Here is a 23193-nt window from a genome sequence, read left to right as displayed (position 1 = left end):
ATGTTAGGAAAATTTTCTTATTATGAGCATAATTAAATGTTGGACCAGACTGCCTGAGGGACACAGTGTGAAGCACTGTCTTCAATGGAGGTGCTAGAGTGCAAGTTGGACAAGTGCTTCAGGATGTTCTGGGAAGAATTTGCTGCTGGTGGGGGAACTAGGGAACCTTTCCAGTCTGTTTCTCTACACATGTGGCATTTCTCCTGTTATGAGATCCACTGACCCAATAAAATGTAATATTCTTGACACTACTATCTGTCTTAATAATCATCTGTCTTCATAGATGCTTCTGGAGCAAAAGAGAGAGGATACAGGATTGCTCCAACTGATTAAACAATTCAGCTAACAAGACTGAATAAAAGCACTCCAGATAAATTATAAATTATTTTGGTCACAAATAATTTAAAAATTACTTCATACTATGATCAAAGCACTGCTAAATCTGTACTAAACCTCTTCCTGACCACCAAAAAGAAGTGACATTTTGCAGATTTGAAATACAGCAACTGAGGTAGCCTGGATACAAAGGTTAACCTAGACAGATTAATATGAGCTTGTATAAAGCTCTTAATGCTATTCCAAATGCTAATAGTGACTGACATTATAGGGTTTCTTGGAACTGATTTAGAAAGACAAGAATTGTTTGCAATAAAAGTCTGTTTATCTTACAAGAAGAGATAGAATTCCTTAACTAACCAGCAATTTAACTAATTATGATCTCAATTAACAGAAAAAATATTTCTAAACATGGCATTTATCTGTCTGTATTCCCAATGAACCATACACTGCTCTTCAAACAGGGCTCCAGAAGCACTGCTGAAATATATGTTGGCAGAAAGCTGTGAAAAAGGACAAGTTTTATTTTAATCATTTTGCCAGCCAGTAAAGTGAATTGTTTCCTCAAGGTGAAAATGAGTGGGACAGACATTCCTGGTGAGGGGCTTTAGATTCTCACTGTCCATCCCCATGTCTGCCGTTCCATGCCCTGGGATGGACAGCTCCTGGTTAAGCAGTAAATGATCCTCAGTGCTCTTCAGCACACAGGTGCTCTGTGGAGTTGCTTTTGAAGCTTTTCAGCCATGTACATTTCTCCTTTTTATTTCAGCCAAACATATAATTTTCCCTTTTCCTTTTTTTTTTTTTTCTTTTTAGTGAAATAACAAATGCGAGACTATTGTGAATCTGGCAAAGGCATAAGAGGAATTTTGAGAACCTCAGGGAGCTGAGCCATTTCACTGAGAATAATCTTAGCTCACAAATAGAACAGCAGTCCCTGGTAGTATTGCAAATCCTGCTTCAGCAGCAAAAATATCTTAGATTTTTTTTTCCCTCTTAAAGAAAGAGAGAAGATAATATACTTTAAATCTTTAAGTGTCTCTGCCAAGAACTTTGGACCAGATGATCCTTGAGGTTCCTTCCAATCTGGTATTCTAGGATTCTGTGATTTAGGCTTCCAGTTATGAAATACTATCTCCTCTCCTTCATCACAGAAGAACCTCAATGTTAAAAAAGAAATTGAGCTTCTCAGAAAAAAATCAAAACACAAGGTACTTACAGAAAATAATATCAAAATGGCTATAATATAAAATAACTTAGGCTGGAAATTCAACTGGAAGAGTTTTTCAAGTGTGGTATTCTGTGTCCTTAAATACAAACTAATAACATTTGGTGCGTACCAGAATTCAAATTTGGCCAACAGCTAAACACACATTTATCTCATCTTGCTGAGTTCAGTGTAAATTGTATTCATTCCCATCCAAGGCAATGTTTCCTAGTATTTCTGGGAAATTTTATAGATTCACATAGGCAGGAAATATTTTTGATGTGATCTCTCTGCTCTTTGGCAACTCTTGGGCAGAATTACTATGCATACTTTTTTATAACATTTTGCTGGGTTTTGCTCTGTGTATTGAGATATTCTGCAAACTACTTAAATCCAATTACAAAACCACTGCACTGTGCATGTTTCATAATATGAAACAGCTGCTAAGGAAAGCTCAAAATACATCTCATGCTCTTTTTAATTACATGCATTTACTGTACCAACTCTCAGCTCATACAGAATATATAAACTAATACATTTTACTGCAGTGAATTGTGGATTACTTTTTATAGGATGATTGCTTCTACAACTACAGCACAAATTGGGAATTTATTTATTTCCAGACTACAAATAGCAGAGGGTAACAACTACAAATCTGAAAAAGCAAATATTCAAGCTCATACAGAGGCAAATGCTAGGATGACCAAGATACAACAGAAACAGAAAGTTTAACTAAAACATGGTGAAAATTACTACTATTTGGACTATGCCTCTAATCCCCTTGTAAGGCCTTTCTGTGGCTGCCTCATCAGATGGGCAGAATGAAATGCAGAGGAATTTAATGAAGTATCCATGTAGTGACAGAAATGGGAACAGGAGTTTGCAATCTAAGCTCTAAGCAATTAGACCCAAGTATCTGTAATTCAATGTTGAGGGAATTAAAGAGCAGAAAGGCTGCCACAATATGAATGAGGCTCAGATTTATAGTTAAAGCATTAGAATAATAAATAATGGCTTCCAGATTTGTCAAATGGCCTTTTCTACCTTAGCAGCTGTGGACAATTTGCAGGCTTCATATGCTGAAGGGAATACAGCTGCTTTCTAATTGAAATTGGCACCAAAATCCCAGTTTTTTATCTGTCATGTACACTTTGGACCATTGCCTGTTCCAAGAACAGTCCCTCTTTTTAAAAACTTGTTTCATTATTTAACATGTTTTTTCCTAATACTTTATTAAGAAAAAAAGAGAAAAGTATAGAAATTCTACCTGGCAAGATTCAAGAATGGTGTTACACTATCATAATATTTTCAGTTTGTCAAATGACAAGACTAGAATAATCTCATAAAGGTCAAATGGCACCAAACAGTGCTGGGTCAAGATGTAGAGGTGAGACTTGAAGACTTACTGTCACCATTGGGTGGTACCACACCTAATTCTTTGGTATTGCCTGGTACTGTGGACCCACTACACTGGCCATCACTATTGCAAGGCTGCTCAAAAGACTGAAAAAGAAACTGGAAAATTAAATCAGACTACTGAGGTGAAAGCTAAAATTTTAGTCTTTAATGATGAGAGAAGATGTCTGTTCAAACATTTCACAGTACACCAAATTCTACTCTCATCTGACACCCAGGTACCTCTTCCGAGGATTTTGCCATACCTGCTAGCTTAATATTGAAACTAGTCTAAATTTTCCTGGATTTGTGTATGTTGTGCATATGAATCACATGCAAGGTAATCAGAACAGTCCTCTCTGGCTTAAAGAGAAAGAAAAATATAAATCAAGGAGCTTATGAAACAACACCTGCCCATTCCTTTTTTCCCAAGATACAGTACAGACTAAAGAGTGCAGGACTTGCTGCAGTCCCTTTTATGAAAACAGATGATGAGCAAACTCAATGAAAGTCAGTCTTTGTTTTGTTCAGATTATGGATTATGTGTGCAAAGTCTCTGTTTTCTGTGTATATGAGGGCCTCTATTCCCAGGGCAAAGGTGGCAGACTGCAGGGTACTCAGGTGAATGACCTGCACACCCAGACTTCACTATTCTTTAAACCATACCAGTCTGGAGACTCATGTGGACTTATGGAGTCAGGGACTGGGCACTTGAGCACGGATCAAACAAGATAACAGCATGGATGCAGCCCTGCTGCACTCATCAGCTCCCCTGGGAACTCAAGCAGGGAGGGAAGCTGCAGCCTGCAGCAGGGCAGAACCAAGAGGCATTCTGTGGCTCTTGGAGCATGAGGCTGATTCTTGCTCTGCTGCCTGAACAAATACAGCTGTGTGCTACCTCAACTTGGGCCACATTTTAAGATTACATATTAACTTTAAAGGAACAAATCTCAGGTGTTCTCCAACATACATGTTCTCTATTCTCAAAGGCTTAATGTTGCCATGTAATACTTACAAAATAAAAATCATTTGATGTTCTGGCATGCAAAAAGACAAGTAAATGGGGCTAAAGGTCAGTTTTCTTTTTCATATCTTACATGCTTCAACAGTAGAAATATTTCACAATTTCTTGGTCTCCTATAGCTTAGCAGCAGGAAGGTAAAATACAGGAATAATAAATTAATGAGAACATTAGGGAAAGAAAGAGCCAATCTTCCCAGAATTCTGAAAATACCTTCCTTGGGAAAAAAATAATTACCTTATAGAAAAAAAATGTAATTTTGCTTGGATCATGTTATCTTCAGGGCTGCAGTATTTTTCTCAGCCAGAATGAACAGTTTTGTATCAAACTTGAGAAGACTAAGTGTGGTAAGTATATACTTACCACAGTCAAGGAGGGAGCTGGAGCTGTGAGGTGGCAAAAGGGAGAGGCTGCACTCCTGTTTTGTGTGATAACAACTTGTGGGTAGTAGACTGCTATCCCAACCATTCCATGGAAATTGGGAGCTTGGGATGAGAACAGAAATATTGGGTGAATTTTTAAGTGTGGAGCTGAACATAAGGAGAGGGAGGGAAAAGTTCATCACCTAGACCATAAAACCTGGACAATGATAAAAATTGCTCTCTGCTCACACTAGAAGAACCTTAGGGATCAGGTGCTCAGCACAACTCTGTGAAGGGCTTATAAAACCCTAGCCTTTACTATCCTGGTAATAAATTTACAGCTGAGGTATAGTCTGTATTAGATAAATCGTTATACCTCATATAGTTCATTTGAGGAGACTTGCAGTAGGTGTAAAGTTAATAATAGAAACTGGAGTGAAGGGGCCCTGTCAGGTTAATCCTATGTGTGTTGTTTATGAGCTCCCTACAAGATGTTGTAGGTGGTGGTGTCATTGTCCCTGAAAACATAATGTACAGATGCCTTCCTTTCTTGTGTTTTGTTGTGCTATAGATCATTTAATACTGATATTAAAAATAACCTTCTTCCAATCTTCTTTACTCACGTCAGACAGCATTTACTACAGAGCAAGCAGACAAAACAAGGTCACTGCAGCAGCTAAGCTCCTGAGGTAGGATTACATTTTGTGGAAAGCATGGGATAGTCACCCTGTGCTGAGGGAGCTTCTGCTTGTCAGACAGTAATAATTAGAGATGAAAACCAATCTTCTTTTTCCTGAAAAGTGACTATCCAGATCAATGACTTTGCTTCTGTGATAGCATTCATGTATGTACTCAGTTTAGCTGATTAAATATTTTTGTATTGTTCTGTTCTTACTTTTATTGGATTCATTGTATGTGTAAACTGTGTATTACAGCCTCTCTGGCCTCTGCCCAAGCAGTCCATCTCAGATCTCGGCCTTCAGAAGAAATTTATAAATGCATTCATTAAAAAAACCCAAAATAATTAAGCCACAGGAGAGAAGAAGAATCTATCAGTTCTAATGTCCAGGTGTCCATGACAGTAGCCCGAGATGAGGCCACTCTCTAGGTTCGTGCTGTCTCACATACAGCTGCTGGCCACTAGCATTCTCTGCACAGGTGAATTTGTTAGCCAGGACTGAACTTTGAGACTGTGCCTGTGGAACCCTGCCCAGCTGAAACCTGTATATCCCCTACTAGATATCAGTATATCACAAGAAAGAGCTGTACTGGTAGCAGTGCTTAACTGGTCAAAAGCAAGGAATTACCAGTATTGAGACCAGACAGTCCTATGTCCCATGGCAGTACCCTGACTTCTGAAGGGGAAGGCACCAAACTGTGTGTTCAAATTTGGTAAACAGGAGCATCCTTATTTAAAACCTCCTTCCCTATCAGATGAAATTACACATGTGCAGGAGATTTTCAGGACTTCATCCAAAGCTGTAAATTGCTTTCTAACAAGCTGAAATGCCCTTGCTGATATGGCTATGTCTGCTATCAGACAACTCATTACATCCAGTTCCTACAGAAAGAACCTTGGAGATGCTGACCAGAACCTTTTTGTCACCTGAGAAGTATAGGGTGCTGGAGCTGGAACCAAAATCTGGAGTGGTAGTTGGCCATTGCACCACAGCCTGTTACCAAACAGCATCAGAACCAAATCAGGAACTTGAAAAGAATGTGGGAATGCAGAGGAGAAGAGTGTGGAATGAAGCTGCAGAAAATCTTGACTTGCTGGAGCCAAAGACATTTTAATTTTCTTTTGTGTTACTAATTTTGTTCTAGTGGCAAAAAGACATGTGGCTTTCCCATTTTTGTTTCAAGCATTCCTGACTTTGTTCTTTATCAGGATGCCAAGAGGCAAAGCTTGCAAGCAGAAATAAAACACAGAAATGATGGAAAAGCAGAGTCTGTATGGGGGGTGGGGGAGCTCATAAGAGAAGATGCAAGCTCCAAGTACATGCATCATGTAATCCCTGTCATTTTGTATCTTTGTTTAGCTGTGAAATCTGTTATAGCAACTACTACTGGTTTGTTTCCTCAGATGAAAAACAACAGATATAATGTTTAAATTCCCTGACGAGTTGACGTGCAGATTTATCACAGTCACAAGAAAGGGGCAAAAGAGAGTGTAATGGCAAGACATGTAGCTGACAAAACATCAACTCTCTGAAGGCATCATAAAGTGATATAAATCTTCCATTCAAATGAAGGCAATCCTTACTGAAATCATATCCTAAACTGGCATGAATCAATGGTCTACTGCTTTCTAAGCTTGAGAATTAATTGCCCATTTCATTTTTTTATTTTTCCTTGGGAGTAAGAAATTAAGCAAATACATGGTGGAGTATAACATACAGCAATAGTAGTGTTTCCCACCATTTGTATGGATTCCAGTAATTCTTTCAGATTTTGCATGCTTTGTGTCTAATACAGCAAGATGTTTCTCCTGCTTGCTCTAACCCCATTTCTCTTCTCTCACAGAGCCTGCAGAGCCTGGGTGAGGCTGGCTCTAGCCTTGAAGAGTTCACAGCTTGGAGTTCGGGTTGTGAACTCACACAGCCTGTAATCCTTTAAGCCTTGCATCCCACAAAAGAATTAAGGATGAGGAAGTCTGCAGCTGTGGATGTCGGAGAGGAGAGAAAGGGTGATGATGGGGAGCTGAGCAGAAGGAGGCCATGGGCCATGCAGGTAGCTGGTGAGTGCTGCTGGGCAGCATTTGCTAATTGGGAGGGCTGGCAGAGTCCAAAGGGCTAAGCCAGGCCTGAAGGGAAGGGTGGTATTGAGTGGCAAGAGGAAAGGCAGAGCTAGGCAGGGCACACAGTGGCAGAGGACAGGGAAGGACTCGGGGGCTGTAACCCACAGAAAGCAGAGCAAAGTGGACAGGCATTGGGCTAAAGGGTAGAGATGACAAGAGGGATAAGCAGACTGGTTCAGTTTTGGGATGCTGGCAGAATGCTGTTTGCTGTCACTCTGACATGTTCTTGGCAAAGGGTGTACATAAATCACTTTCCTCCACAGCCCTGGTGCAGGGAAGGCATGCTGCTCCTCTCCCACACTTCCATGCACCTTTCTCTCCCTAAACAAACATCCACATGAAGATGAAACACAATATAAGAGGTCCTTATACCTTTCACCTTGTCCTGTTTCTTTTTTTGGGAGGTGGAAAATTTGGAGTTATTATTTAAGTCTCCCCAGGGAATATTATACCTAGCTGGACTCCAACTAATGAAAAAGGCTATTTATCTAATAGACCTTTAATCACAAGCTCTACTTAAAAATCAATTACATGATACAACCATTATAGTTAAGCTCTAAATCTCATGTATCTTCCTGTTATCTGAGGATTTTCCTCTGAGATAACAGAGATGATTGATATGCAGCCAGATTTTCAAATGCTCACCACAGCGTATGGGTCAGGTTTTTTCTTCCAGCTGTTACTGTTTTGGATGCTTATACAGCAGGTTTTCAGAGGCCTTATCACCTACTGTGCTGTGGTTTGAAAGACTGCTCCCTCATTTATGTGAGTAATTAGGGTTCAGCTGCCTTGGGAACCTGACCACAGCTCTGAGTGCTGACATAACTTAAAAGTTTTGGCTATAAAGAACAGAGCTAGAAGGTATCCTGATTAAATTTAGCCCAATCACCCTAATAAGGCAAGAAGGACCACAGATAGAAGATGATGCATTCCCTCAAGGACAAGTTTTCTTGATGTCTCTGAGCTTGCTAAGGCTCCATCCTGTTTTTACACATTGTGCCTTTTGAATGTGGCTGTGTTCCACATGCAGGCAAACCACAGACCAGCACATCCCTCACCGTGCCCACAGGAGTGTGCAGCTGAGCTAGCCCAGGCACAGCTGTGATTCGGATGGCAGGGACACAAGGGAGAAAGGACTGCAAACTGGTGCAGTATTTCCCACTTTACAGTTGTCTGCCTCTACCTGACATGCAGTTAGCAGAGAAGAAGCATCAAGGAAAGGTCACCAGCTGCTCAGAGCAGTTTCAGGTCAGACACGCACTTGGGGTTGCCAGCAATGTAATGGGAGGCAGCTGAAGAGGTCATGCTTCCATTTACCACCTCACAGTGACAAGCTCTGACATCCTAACTAGGTGCTACTTGGACAACATATTTCAGTACCCAATACAGTATAACTTATCTTAACTCAATCACTTCCAGGCACCTTCGGCAAGTCCCTTATTTCAGGCTAGATCCCAATAGGACAGAGAAACTCAGAAATAATTGGAAAGCTTTCTTATATTGATACCAACATCCATGAAAAGAAAAAGGAGATACATGGATAATACTAATCATAAAATAGATGGTGGCTTAATCTGCTGAAGAAATGCCTCCATTAGGAGTGTCAGTTTTGAATCGGGTTCAATATTTGTCTGAAAGCTAGTATCTTTTCCCTATTACTCTAGTTTCATGTCCTTGTTTACACACTCTACAGACATTTCTCATCCAGAAGTACTGTGGAAGCCTACCATAAATGGTAGGAAACCTATCACTTGTATAAATTAGTAACCCAAGAGCAAATCTAAATGTCTTTGGCTCTAGCAAATCAAGATTTTCTGCAGTTTAATTCCACACTCTTCTCCTCTGCATTCCCACATTTTCTTTCAGTTCCTACAGACTATTCCATCCTTGCAGATATCTATCACTACAGCCATATGCCTTCGCTCTGCATTTTAAAATCAGTCAGTGAGTCACTGAGGTCAGTAGGATTTGGCCTTTCTGAATGGAAGCAAGGAAATCAAGCTCACTATATTGGCTCATTAACAGTGTTGGGCCCTCACAGCCCACTATCTGGAAGGAATATTCTCTTCTATTTAGAACAAGGTTCATCCAAAGCTTAAGACAGGAACTGTAATTCTCTTTGTCAGACTGATTAATTTAACACATTTGTCCATCAGTCAAGGTGTTCCGTTTTCCCCAAGACTACTCTGTTGCTCCTCTCTGACACCTGCCTTAGGGTGCCTATGACAACTACATCAAGAACTCGGACAAGAGCCTTTCTCTGAGCTCTGTACCATTCCACCTTGGGTTGTGCCTTTACATATCCTCCTGCTGAAAAAACTAAGATTAGCTCTGGTCAGAATAATTGCTCTGTGTGCAGCCAGTGTAGCAACTTGTTCTTTGATATACATTGCTGGCAAATGCCCTGAGCTGAAATACAGGTAGATTTCAGCAACACGGAATACTGCCTGTGGAAAAAATGTTCGATGTTTAGCCAGGCTTAAATTAGCAATGCAGAGTGGTGCCATAGCTGTAGCCTTGATTTGTTTCTGCCTGCAAAAAGGAGACTAACTGCTTTCTCAATCAGTTTTGTTACTGATTTCCAAGGAACCAGCATAACCTTGGATGCTTGGCAAGAATTCTTGCTTCATCTTGCAATCCATTTGTGATGCTGAATAAGAGGCAAGAATCCTGTTCGTATTTACTGTTGCAACAGAGGAATCACATTAATACACCAAAGTTGCAAATAAAAGTCAAACGCACAAACAAATCTGCACAAGGCAGAAGGAAAGCACAACAGCCATTGGAAGTGTATGTTACTGTATTGCAACCTGTAAGAAATACTTCTCATTTTACCAATAAATCACTGGCCTTCGAGAACAGAGAACAATTAGGAACATAGATAACAGCCCTAAAAGAAATACTAAACCCACGAGGAAATAAGGACGCCTCTCGAGAGGAGTAAAACAAGAATTTTATTTTTTGCCTTCAAAAGCTAATGGAGTAAGTCACCTCGATGGGAAAAGCAAAACCGCCTGGTGTCGACCCAACCCCAGAGGCAGTGGCCGAGGGGAGAGGCACGGCCATCCCGGGGCGGCAAGGCGGATGTGCCTCGGCGGAGCCCGGCACGGTCCCGGCGGCGGAGCACCTTGCCGGCCAGGAGCAGGGCAGCTCGGGATGCAACAGGTCACCGAGCGCTGCGCCTCGCAGCGGGGCGGCCTCAGCCTGACCCGCTCCGCTCTCTACACCGGCAGCGCCACGCAGCTCACCCCGACCCCCAGCTCCGCTCGCCCAGCACATCCCGCCGGGGTTAAACCCCTCACGCTCCTCCTCTTCCTCCCCCCACCATCCCGGCCTGGCGGGGTGGTCCTGCAGCCCCGGCCCGGGGCAGAGCCCGCCCTCCGTAATCCATGCGCGGGCGGCACCGCCAGCACGGCTGCCGCGGCGCTCTGAGGCGGAGCGGGCGGAGCGGGCTGAGCCGTGCCGTGCCGGCCGTGCCGTGCCGTGCCCCGCCGTCTCCGGCTCGCTGTCCCCTTGCGACCGGTGAGTGCTGCGGGCGGGGCGTACGTGAGGAGGGGTCCTGGCAGCTCCGGCGGGGTGAGGCTCCTCCACCTTCTCCCGCTGCGGGCGGGAGGTTGTGGCCGGGAGAGCGGCGGCGGGAGGGGGAGCTCCGCGAAGCTGGGTGAGAGGGGGCGGGTGGCCGTCGAGGGAGGCGGGTGCCCCAGGGAATGGGGCTGCCGGCGGGAAGGGAGCCCAGGGGGCTTAGCCGAGGCTGGGAGAGCGACCTGTGGGAGCGGCGGGATGGAGGCGCCCTGAGAGCTCGGGTGAGGCGGGGGCAGAGCGGCGGCCGGTCAGTGCTGCGGGGCTGGGGGGATGGCGGGAGAGACGGCTCCGGCCGCGAGGAGGGGGCTGCGGCACGGCGGGGGATGCGGCCGGTCCGCGGGGCGCCGGGGCGGGTCCGCTCGCCGAGCAGAGCGGAGCGGCGGGTGCGCATTCCCTCCGGGGGGCTGCGTGTGGCGGCTGGGGAGAGGTAGGGGACAGCTGTGAGCCGCCGGCAGATGAACAGAGAGGAGCGGCGGGAGCTGGGCGGGGAGAGCCCCAGAGATCTCCGGGCAGAGGGGAAGCCGCTCCGCGGGAGGAGGAGGAGGAAAAGGGCGGCCGCTGAGGGCACCTGCCTGGGGTGAGGAGGCGGGAGGCGGCCGTCTGAGCCGTCTGGGGGAAGCGGACGGGACTGTGCTGTCCTGGAAATCGGCTCGTCAGGGGCGGGGGACAGGGAGGCGACCCCCAGTCTTGGCTCTGCGGTGGGTGTGAGCGGGGAGAGGGCCCGTGCGCTCCTGCGGGCTCGGCGCGGCAGCGCTGCGGCGGAGGAGCTCCCTGAGGCGGTGCTGCCGCCGGCTCTCGCTGTGCACCTGGGCGCACCGCGCCTGGCCGAGCGTTTCCTCGGCAGAGGTGAGCTCTGCAGGGAGCCGGAGACCTCACCCGAGAGCTGGAGAGAAGGGGCAGTTGTGGTAATAAACATGGGCTGTGTCTTCTGCGCACAGATGCAGAGGAGCCGGTAAAGAAACTACCACATCGGTCGGTATCCAGCAGGGGCAGAGCTGCGGTGCCCGCGCTCCTCTGCAGCTTGCAGATAAGGACGAGGCAGCATGTTAGAGGAAGAGGTCTCTACTGTTTAAGTAATTGGAAAGAAGGTGAAGGAAAGCTTTGGTCTCAGCTGCTAGTGGGAAATGTGCGTCGTGTTGCGGTATCTTGGTGTTGGGACATGTGCACAGCACTTACCAGTTCATACTTGCCAAAAACTACCTGTTTATGGGCTGGACTTACTGTGTTTTACAATTTTCTAGGTGATGCTGGAAAGTAATTTAACAAAAAATGATCTAGGAATACTGGGATGAGTGCACCACTTAGAATCAAGTTAAATAAGCTATTTGCTTAGTGAAAACGTACTTCAAATATTTAGGCAGTCACTGAAAATCAGACCTGCTTATACTTGGGGGAAGGTATCTCACCTGGAATTTTTACAGATGTGCTTCTGCTTGCAAATGGTTGTGACTTGTAAAAGTGAAACGTTTTCTGATGTTGCTTTTTTAGTATATTAATTTTGGAATTAGTAAGAAGCTGCTCAAAGCAAACTGGATTCTGAATATTCAGTTTTTCCTGACCTGAGTACTTACTTGATTTGAACATACAGCTGGCAAGTCATATGGGTACCAAGCCTGCCTTGTCTGCAAGGTGCTATTGGTTTAGTTTTTATCGGTGCTGCCAAGCTCTATTCTGCAGTCCCTAGTGTTTTTTATGTCTATCTGTTTCTTAATCCTCTTATGGCAACAGGTTGTAATTGTTGGTAGGCCTAGGCAGATTTTGTAACAGAAAATTATACCAGTTTTCTATACAAGACAAATATACAAGATACCTGCCAGTATCTAACTTGACTTGCTGTGTTGGATCTCTTGAAAGGGAAGGTCGTGGTGTGGGTTTGGTTGGTGGTTTTGTTTTTGTTTTGTGTGGTTTTTTTTTTTGGGTTTTTTTTGCATGGTGGATGGGGATTATGGACTTGGATTTTCAAATGTGTAATTGAAAAAAAATGTAATAAATGTACTCAGAACCTTTGTGTGGGCTTCCTATGGACAACTGCATCTACCACCAACCCAGCCCATCCTGGTTCATTGCCAGCAGGCACCCCCACTGAGCTTTAGCAGTCTAGCCCCTGGCTGATTGAATTTCAGTTCACGGGGTTAATCATGGTTGCATCACTGCACCGCAGTGTTGTATTTGCATGGATTGTGGTGTTAAACAGAAGGAGGCCAGTCCCATTGGAACAAAGAGCTGCACATCATGCTGCCTCTGAGCTCTGTTATTCAGAGTTGGTGTATCATAGGAGTTGATGAACTAAAGCATCTTGCTCTGTCTCCTCTTCCCTTGTTAAAGCAGAGGTTGGTTTTGGAAAATACAGATAGGATATATATGAGATGATAATGGTGCTGCATATTTGAGTGATGGTGTTCTCCACAGGTAGTGTTTAAAACCCCAGGAGTTATGCTTAGAGATTTGTACATATTAGTGTCAGCCACAGAATAAAATGCAAAAGCTTGAGTCTCTTCCAAATGGACACTTGCAAACTACACATAATAATGAAAATCTCTTTAATTTATTTTAACTTGTTAAGTACTTCACAGGGTGTATAGTAATGAAATTGGTAGCTTATTTGATAATTACTGTAAGCATTTCAAACTTTCACACAGCTTCTTTTCATTCATTGTTTACTTGAACTTGGAGGGAGTTGTACTGGCAGTTCCTGTAACTCATTGACTGCAGTGATGCCACACTGTGCCTGAGAAATGAGATGCCCACATGCTGCAATGAAGATTAGCATAAACTGATATTCAGTTCTCTTTATTTGTGTTACTCCTGTGTATGTCATTTTTGAAGTTCTCAGAATTACAGATTTCAGGGATAGATTTTTCCTCTTTAATGCTGTTTGTCTAGCATATTTAACTGCTAATAAGCTCCCACCTAAGTTTTTTCTAGATATGAAGAAAAGGAGAACTGCTGGGAGCTTTTTACATCTGAGTTATTTTTAGGTAGGTTGAATATATATTAGATGCTCAGAGGCATCTTAAGTTATAGGTTTAATGGCGTTTCTGCAAGTTTCTGATTATTATTATTAATGTAACCTTGAAAATAGTAGTGTTTTATGTAGCATAGAGAAGAACTGGTGTCAATCTGGAGGAATTGCCCAGTATAGATTGTATATACCATGTTTCCTGTGATATATTTGCCAGCAAAGGGAGAGGAAGAGAACATGGTCATAATTCTGCAGATTTGTTGATTTGTAGGAAACTCACCTGAATTTTATAAAAGCTTGACTGAAAACTCTGTAGAATTGGAGACTTAGTTTTTCCACTTAGCAGAGCACAGTTAGTTTTCACCATACAGGGAGTGTCCTTGCAATTTCAGTAGTGTCCTTGTCTTAAAACTGCCCTCTTTATCTTGGTTATTACATGACTACTTACTTCTAGAAGGTGTAGTGATTGTTTTCCTGTGTTGGGAGAACATTTAAACTATTTTATTTGCCTGTTTGTGTAATTAGATAGACTTTAAATTGTCTTTAATCTAAAATCTTACCAAAAGCTGTCTGTGTACTTTGTCTTCTGCGTTCCCTCTAATATAACAGAGCACTTCAGAGAACTTTGCTTTGAGACACCAATTAAAGAAGTTATCGTCTTCTCAATTTAATCTTGCTCAGCCACACCTAATATTTCAGCGTAATGGATGCTTTTCCATCTGTTTCCTTAACTTTTAGAATCAAGACTCAGTTACCATGTGTGAGCTTTTTCTCCTGACTCACTGAACTGTTGCAACTGTACTTCAGAAATCTCCAGAAAACTAAAGCTGACTTAGAAAAAATATTCAAATCTCTTTTTAAGGAAAAAAAAGGAACTGTTGCCTTTAAGCCCCTAAAATCAAGAGCCAAACAAGGTTAAGGTGATAAAAAGTGGTTACCATTTAATGAAGGTCCCTCCAGGTGCACAACACACTGACATGCATGCTGAAATTGCACTGAAAATGTACATGTGCTATAGGGCTTTTACATGGTATGGGGCTTTTACACTTTTATAAGTTTAGCAAATTAACATAATTGACAAGAATCCCCAGATAGAAGTACAGTTAACGAAGTAATTCCCTGCTGGGTTTGACCCCCTCTGAAGCCCCCCCTCCTTGCTACGAGCTCTATCTTGTTTATGTCTTTTGTCTTGAGAAGATGGCTCGGCCTAGATTCCCAGAAGTAAGACAGGAACAGGCCTTCAGGAATTTGCCTAACAGGAAAAGTACTGGAAGTAGCTAGGAAACTATATAGCTATACAGTAATAGTCCACAGAGCTATGAATATATATGAAGAATATATGACAAAGGTAATTTTGGTATCAGAATAGTAGTGTATCATCTTGCACAATTTTTACTGTTCTGCCATAAAGGCAAAATTATATTTTTCATCTAGTTGTGGTCTTGTGATATTTTGTCCAGTAGATTTCTGGAGATTTGGTAATAAACTTCAGCCTAAGCAGTTTTCACTTTTTGACCAATTCTGTGTTCAGCCTTAGAACAAGATGTGCATGTGATAAAACTGCTTTAAAAAGTATCTTCTAGGATGAAGAAAACTAGTTTCAGTAAAAAATTAAAGGAGGAAAATTAATATTTTGGATTTGAACTCTTTTTTTCTTTCATTAATCTGTAACAGAACATTCTTTTCCATGGTACTATGTGTGTTCTAAATGACTGTGTGCTTGTGTTGGGCATATTTCAGAGGGGTTGCTAACATCACCTTTTTTAATAAGGGTTGGATAATTGTGCTAATCCTGGCATTATTACTATTCATTCTTCTTGGTTTTCATAAGCCATGAAGAAGAAAGGTTTGAGTGTTCCCTCTTAACTCATTTGAACAGTGGAGAAACAAAACTGCCTCTCGGTCTTTGATCTGATCTTGTATTCCTTTGTTCCATGTTTTTCTTGATCTGTCCTTTGAGTGTGGCACTGACTACTCAACAAGCTTGCAATGTGTTTTTGACTTTTTGCAAAGTTCTGGTTTTCAGAAAGACAGCTGGTGTTTAACCAGAGACTGTAAAACATGGGAGAGATTTAAGTCTCACCTTACTACAGAAGTAAGTCTGTGTTCAGCATCTCTTTGACCTGGAAGTACCTTGGAAGCCAAGGTGTTGCTGTAGCATTGAGCTGACTGAAGCTGTGAGGTGTCTGTGTTATTTTGCTGTCATTCTTGCTGGTGAATGGTCTGAATACCAAGGTGGAGATTGAAAGCTTTTCTCTTGGGTAGTGCTGCAGAAAAGAGCAGCAGAGGCCCAGCTGTGCTTGGGGAAGGCATTTGGTGCTCTCTGGGTGGAAGTGATGTCTTGTCGTGAGCAGTGTGCTCCCACACGGCCCTGCCGGTGGCACTGGGGGATCACAAGGGCATGCTGGGCTGCTGGGTGGGAAAGTCACCGCGGTGCTCACTGGCACTCTCATCAGGTGTGTGCAGCTTCCAGAACCAGGGAATGGCAGCAGCTTCTCTGTTACCTTCTATCTGGTTGCTTTTGGTCTGTTTCCTCAGAGACTGCTGTTGCACGCTGAAGTGAAGGAGTCTTACCTGGCTTCTTGTAGATCAAGACATGGTCACTGAATTTGTTGGAAAGCCAGGGGTGGGTGTTTCTGCTTACATTTCTTAGAGTAGTGGTAGATTAAGCTGCTGCGATTTTGTAGATTCAGAATGTTCTTAAACATGTTTAACCATCCAAAGTCATCTTAATGACACTCAGCTTTAGCAAGCTGTAAATAAAAATTGTTGACTTCTCTACTTCCTAAGGAGAGCTTTGAGATAGCTTGAATTAATAGAAAGTAATTGCTGGCACCCAGTATCATCTGTCAAGAGGATAATGTTTTGTTTTTTTTGTGGGGTATTTTTTTTTTGTTATGGTAACTTTTCAGTGATGTATAATTTTTTTCCTCAATCTTGGAAAACAGTTAAGAGTATCTAGGATTGAAGGTTTTGCTAAAAGGTGTAAATTAAAGAAATACAGGGTATGACTTGTAATAAGTGTCATCAACTACAGAACCATCAGGTGGTAATTAAATGCATTGTGTAATTATTGTGACATGACATATTGTACTTAGTCAGAAGCACAATTCATGCAATGCTCCTTTAGTTTTGTTTCCCTTGGAGCTGTATCAACGTTCTCTTTGTTTTTGAAAACTCACTGACCTGGAACTGTGCATAATTCTTTTTCCACCTCTTTCAAGTACAATGTATGTAGTATAGCATATTATTCACAAACCTCAAAATGTTTTTCTTCCCTGTCCTGTTAGGCTCACTTTTGCAGCTGGTGATATGTTCAGTTTTCACAGAAGATTGCAGGTTGTCTTGCACTTCCCTATTTGCTTGCACATGTGTTAATGAGCTGTTTTTTCTTTTTGCCAGATATGATGCGCTGAGTCATTTTCACGAGAGGCTGCTGTACCACTCTGAAGTAAAAATACAATTAAGACTTGAAGGTGTGAGAGTGCACCAGCATTCTTCTGGCTGGAAAGCTACTCCTCAAGTGAATGTATTGAAGATTTCTAAACTTGATTCAGACAAATACCTCTACCTCCAATTTTATGTATACTGCTCGCTATGGCTGTGGAACTCTGTTTGCTGCTGTTGTTTTGTGGAAGTACAATTTCAGAGGTACAGCCTATATACAAACCACCTCCTGGAACTTTGGATTTTGGATTTGTACCAGCCAAGACGTATGATACAGGTGCATACCATGAACCTGGGGCAATAGGAATTTTGTTTAAAATAGTACATGCATTCCTGTACTTAGTGCAGCCAAATACTTTTCCTCAAGGTAAGTAGATAAACTACTTCTGTTAAAAATATAGATTTGTTATTGATGTTATTTTTATTTGTTATATTGATACACCCTGTCATTAATACCAAGACCATAATCAGGAAGTAAAATATATGAAGGACTTTGTAAGTAGCACATGCTATGACTTGGAAATCTGTACAGCTGTGTATAAAAGAATATTTTTCTGCTAAGCATAATGAGGGGAGGAGGTTGTTAATGGAAATGAAATGTTGGTGACCTTTCACAGAACTTTGCTTACATATCTCAGAGCTGTCACTGATGGATTTGAGGCTTGTTTTCTTTACCAAAGCAACATGAGATAGAGGTAGAGGATAAGCTGCTTTGTATTTACTGTTAAATCCATAAGAGACAGCTGAGTTTTGCATATTGTGATAGTCAGGTGGTTATAATATTATAAGATTTAGCCCAGGAAATTTGAAATAAATTTCATTTGTTTCCATCTATGTGCAGCCATGGTCAGGTTTTATGTAAGAGCAGTTCCATTACATAGCCATGTGTAGTTTCTTGTTCCTTTGAAAGCTGTCAGGTTAAAACTTGAAAATGCACTTGCTTTAATGAGACTTTTTTTTCCATTCGTTTCTTTCTAAGCTGTCCCTTTTAAAGGAAAACTTAAGATGTTGGAGAAGTGTGTGCAACCTTATTGAGGTTCTATTGATAAAAAGGTGCTTTTGGAAATTGTGGTTTTGTGGATTTGGTAGTTTTATCAATTTTTCAACATGCTTTTTGTTTCCCTTAGCTCTTAAAAGTGCTAATGCTTCTGTATGATACTGGAATTTAAAATTGTATCAAGATGAACCTTTAATTAAATCTAAGAATTGTTTTGTATTGTAACTGATTCCTTTTGGTGGTTTAGCTGCAACTGTGTATATTACTTTGTAATACAGCTTTCAATTTATAAATGTAAACTTCTAGTAATATAAGGCTTTAAATTCATTAGTCTAATGGGTCACATACATGTATGATATCTGTGAACTCTTGTTTGCTTAGATTTTTGACATTTCTTCATGCATCTCTGACATAACTGTAGAAGAATGAACTCAGCTGAACTTGAATGAATGAATTCTATGTAGGCAAGTGCTCAGAATCCCAGGGGTTAACCAACAGAATATTCTGCAATAGGCCAGAAAAAATGGCCTTCTTGAAAAGAGGCCAGAAAAAGTGACCTGTTTTCCTGCAGGATGTGTCTTTCGAGCAGATCTTGCACAAGGTGTAATGAGGGCAGTTGCATGAAGGTGACAGTAATCTCACCCTTGGGAGGCACTGTTTCCAGATACCTCTGCTTTTGCCTCTTTCCTTCTGTTAAATGATCAGGTGAGCTATTTGTGTCTCTGTGAGACCTGATGGTGAGGATTGCCATCTGCATTCAGCTCCTAGAAGTACACCTCCACTCTGCCCAAAGCTCTGCTTGAATATTTTGTTCTCTTACGATTGTAGAAACTTGATTTCACTGAGACATTTACTGTGTTTCTGTGTTACTAAGAGTGTGGTCTGTAGTATTGTATGTCAGAATTAATATCCTGTGACCTAAGCATGTGAATAATTAGTGAGTATAGACTTTATGGTCAAGGTTATTTTCTGGTGGGACTGCTAGTAGTAAGTTCTACATCAAGTTGGTATTGTGAACTCCAGCATTAAAGAAGTAAAGAATTTGTTCTTAGCTTGTAAGCTTTGAATATCTCCAATTTCTCCTTACTTCCTTGAAGATCCTTTTTGCCAAATCAGGTATTTTCAGACCTTTGCCTTAGTAATTTGCATTAAGTGAAGTCATGTTCCCATGGCCCCACATACTTCACTGCAAAACACAGATTTGGCGGATCATGTCAGTTTGAGTCATACCATTTAATTGGCTGATCCCCATAATCTCTTTTGCCATATGCTGTTCTGTTTTCACATTCAGTGTATTAATAGTGCAGTTACATATTTAAAATGGTTGTTTTGTTTTGTTTGGGTTTTTAAATTTGAAATAGAGTTAATTCTGATTCAGAGATGAAAAGAAACATGATGACAGAAATCAAGCCTTTTGATGTTTCCATTTCAGACTTCATCGTTATGATGGAACTGGTGCTTCAGAACAGTTAGCTCCAGGTTGATGCCCCAGTGTATTGCTTATAACCACAGCATAGGGAAGTATAATTTGTATGTAAGCCTTGGCAGCAATCACTTAGACCTTTGATCTTAATAGTCTTATATTTTTTCCCAATACTTGGAAGTACTCGATGTTCTGTTTTTCAGTGTATTAGTATTCTTACCTGGGAGGAGAAGTGATAGGATTGTCTAATTGCATATAGATACTCCTGCCTTTGCAAGTCATCTTCTAATCATGCTCTGATGGATGACATTCATAGTCCTTCAGTCCAAAGTATGCCTTTATACTTGACACTTTTATGCTTTATACTGTATAAATATATACTATATATTTACATATACTATATGCCTTTATGTTTTATTATTATGCTATGATAAAAAAAGATAGTAAGCACATGAGAGCCTTTGCGAAATGTTATTCTTAATTGCATGCTGCTAAGGCTCAACAGTTGAAAAGAATCACTTAAACAAAAAGTCAGTCAAGAAATACTTTGTGAGATGGTTTTCTTTCTAGTTACATATACATAAGTAATTATTCCCTTCTAAATTAGTTAATGCCATCAAGTTTGTGGAAATATAACTTTAATATAAGTTTAGATTTAATAAGTAAGTTATTAATCAGATTAAATATAGTTCTAATGTAAAGTACAGTAACAGAACCAGGGTGAGGAACTGTAACACCTTTAAGATTTTTAAAATTACTGAATCTTTAAGACCAGCACTTTGCTTTTTGGATATGGCAAGAAACTAGCTCAAAAGAAGTGAATTAGGATATCTGATTGCAGTGCTTCAGTGGGTCTAAATAGATACTACTTTCAACTCCACCAGTCAAATATTTTTGTACTCATTACCAGACGATGTGCTGCTGTAAATGGGAACGAGTTAATTCTTACTCAGGGAAGCAGCCTCCCCTTTGAGTTAATGATACACTGGAGTGGAAAATACTGATCGCTGGTTTGCTACCTGAGGCTCAGTAGATGACTTTAATCTCAGTGTGCCTTTGTTCCTCCATGGTAATGATTGTGCTGCTCCTCCTTTTGTTGAGGACTGTTTAGGATAGAGGCATCATTTTCCTTCTTGCTAATAACACCACTTAAAATAAAGAGATGATAATAGGAAAATTGCAAGTTCCTTCTATCACTTAGCTGAGAAAGATGTCCAACAAAATGAATAATCAGTTTTTCTTACATAAAAATTTTCATAAACTGTAGCATTGATTTATTGATAAAGTTGTCACTTCATGATTGTGAGATGCCAACATGCACAACAGATGCATGTCACCTGTTGTGTTGGAAACCATCAGATATGAACTTGGTATGGACAGGGCATTGTCAATATGATGCTGTGGCTGCTATGAATTATCAGTTTTGTCTTTGTTCCCATGGCAACAGTTGTTAGTTGCAATAAGAGAATGTTAATCTGAGATTCCAGTTGCCAGCAAATATTTGGCTTCACAACTTGTGCCTTGTAATGAAAATATGAAGCTTTCACAAAGGAAAGAAGCTGGGAATAAAGCTCCTGCTCCTATTTTTAGGTGAAATACAACAAAAACTTACAAGCCTGTTTACCTCACCCTACTGTAGCTGAACATACTGCAGAACAATTTTACCAATTAAGTTACAACTGTTTCCCTCCAGCTTCTGACTTTTACTCTAGATAAGCATTTCTGCTAAAGCGGGAGGGAGTTCAACTTTAACATAGAAGTCAGCTGTTCAATGCAGGTACTTTCTGGGCAAAAGATAGTGTGAGAGTTAAATGCAGTGTTTGCTGTGGGGAACAAAAACAAGATGAGTTTTAGACCTGGACTACACCTCTCAGTTCTTTCTGACTGCAGAATCTTGCTTGCTGAGCAGTTTTATCAGACTGAGGATCAGAACTTGAATATTTTAATGTCAGATCCTGTGTCTGATCCCTTTTGGTCTTTTTCCCCTCATCTAGTCAGCCGTTAAAGCAGCTGCAGATTGTGAAGTTCAGCAGGTTAGTCTTGTGTTATCTAAGTAATAAATCACATGAGTGTATTCAGCAATTAAATTATTTCCAGATATTTTAAAGAAGAAACCTGCAACTTGATGTGAAAATAAACTGTATCTGCAGCTATTGTAACTGTAACAGAAAATGCATATGCAAAACCCTGTTGTTTTGGGTAGATTTCATGAGCTCCTACGATACTAACTTTTTTTAATCTGTTGGCTGTGTTGTTCTAAAGCGAGTAATCAAAACACTTTATCACCCCCTCTCTTAAACTTATTAAGGCAGAATTATTTTGTGTGTGTGAAACTAGCTTTTCTGCCTTTTGTAACTAATTCTTCAGTGCTCATTTTTGCTTTAAGTTTGCTTCCTGTTAGTAATAAGTTTTCCACAGCTCTCCTGTGGAAGAATGTTCCCTGTGGACAAATGCATATGTCTGGGTTTTTGAGCTAAGCTCAGTTATGTGTAGTTGGCAGTGCCTTTTTTTTAAAACTTTAGGTTTTCCCAGGAATGTTGGGCATGTCTGCACAAGATGAAAGGATTATGCTCCAACTCTGCAGGTGCTACAGTCCAGCACCATAAAATTTTGCACAGGTACCTGTAACCATTATGACATTTCATAAAAGCATAATTTAGGATATGCTTTTTTCCAGTTGTGTGAAGTTTCAGTTTGGATGTGATATGCTACTTTTTTGAGCTAGTGTTTGATAGCAATCCCCCTGTTCAGGGGGGTTAGTTTTCTCAAGCTTTCATCTTGGGGCTGGGTTGGGAGCACAGGTGGCACTAGTACAGGAACTGAGAAGAGGGGAAGAGCAATCTGCCCATTAGTAAGTTAGCTGTTAGATTGGCTTGTTAGGTTGGCTCAGTTCTGTTGTCAAGTGACAGTCAGTGCCTTCACTCCATGCCTCTGGTGTTTTTCCACTGCTGTGAGTAGAGCTGTGGTGTGAATTTAGAAAAGTGGCTTAAGTGTGTATACCAAAATGCAGGTGTGACAGGTGCACTGCAAAATGCATTGACAGGTGTTATATACAGCAGGGATGGGGAATTGGGATAACAGTGCTCCTTCATTTGGAAATACACTGACAGAAATTTCAATGTTGGAAATACTGGAGAAGATGGAGCAGCAGGAAGATATGAGATAATTTAGCCTCTTCTTTTCTCTGCCCACTCATCTACATTTAAGGAAGTAGTGTTAAAAAATCACTGCTCATTTCGTGTTGGGAAGTTAAGAGCTGCTCTGCTTGGTGAAATGCCCATGTAAGTGAGAAGCAGTCTGAGAACATTTCTGAAACAGATTTAAGGCTGGCTTTTTAGTTTTCTTAGGCATCAGAAGAGTAATTCTTTTCCCCCAGATTTATTCAGAATGTCAGACTAACAGATTGCTTGTCAAAAGGACTTTGTGGGCAGGGAGCAGGGCTGTTTGGGAGGGGAGGCTTATATAGATGATCTGCTGGAGGTTACCATAGGAAACTACAGTTGCAAATGTTGAGGTTTCTCTGCTGCTGTCCCGCCTGCTTCTTTTGGATTATGTAAACAAGGAACCTTTTTTTGCAGACAGGCATTTTAGGGAAAATATGGAAGTAACTTTTTAATCACTATAGCATGGTTGAAAATCTGAAATTCTTGCTCTTTATGCCCAA

At 41.3% G+C, this 23193-nt stretch overlaps 1 protein-coding gene across 8 annotated transcripts in view; it reads left to right on the top strand.

The window, feature by feature from the left end:
• PROM1 (prominin 1) overlaps window positions 1-23193 on the top strand; it is a 76273-nt gene that overhangs the window by 3991 nt on the left and 49089 nt on the right. For 7 of the 8 annotated variants that reach the window (XR_014954742.1, XM_085577735.1, XM_085577732.1 and 4 more), the window contains exon 1: window positions 17260-17476. Coding sequence is in view for 7 of the 8 variants with exons in the window: in XM_085577735.1 (XP_085433861.1) it covers window positions 17260-17476 (217 nt within the window). In the remaining variant the exon portion in view is untranslated. Of the gene's footprint in view, window positions 1-17064; window positions 17477-23193 lie in introns of those variants that run through there. The other variant, XM_085577729.1, reaches the window with a different exon arrangement.

The sequence above is a fragment of the Lonchura striata genome, chromosome 4, assembly GCF_050655825.1.
Source record: "Lonchura striata isolate lonStrDom1 chromosome 4, ASM5065582v1, whole genome shotgun sequence".
NCBI lineage: Eukaryota > Metazoa > Chordata > Aves > Passeriformes > Estrildidae > Lonchura > Lonchura striata.
The sequence above is the reverse complement of the archived record's forward strand: the minus strand, read 5'-3'. Positions and strand labels throughout refer to the sequence as shown.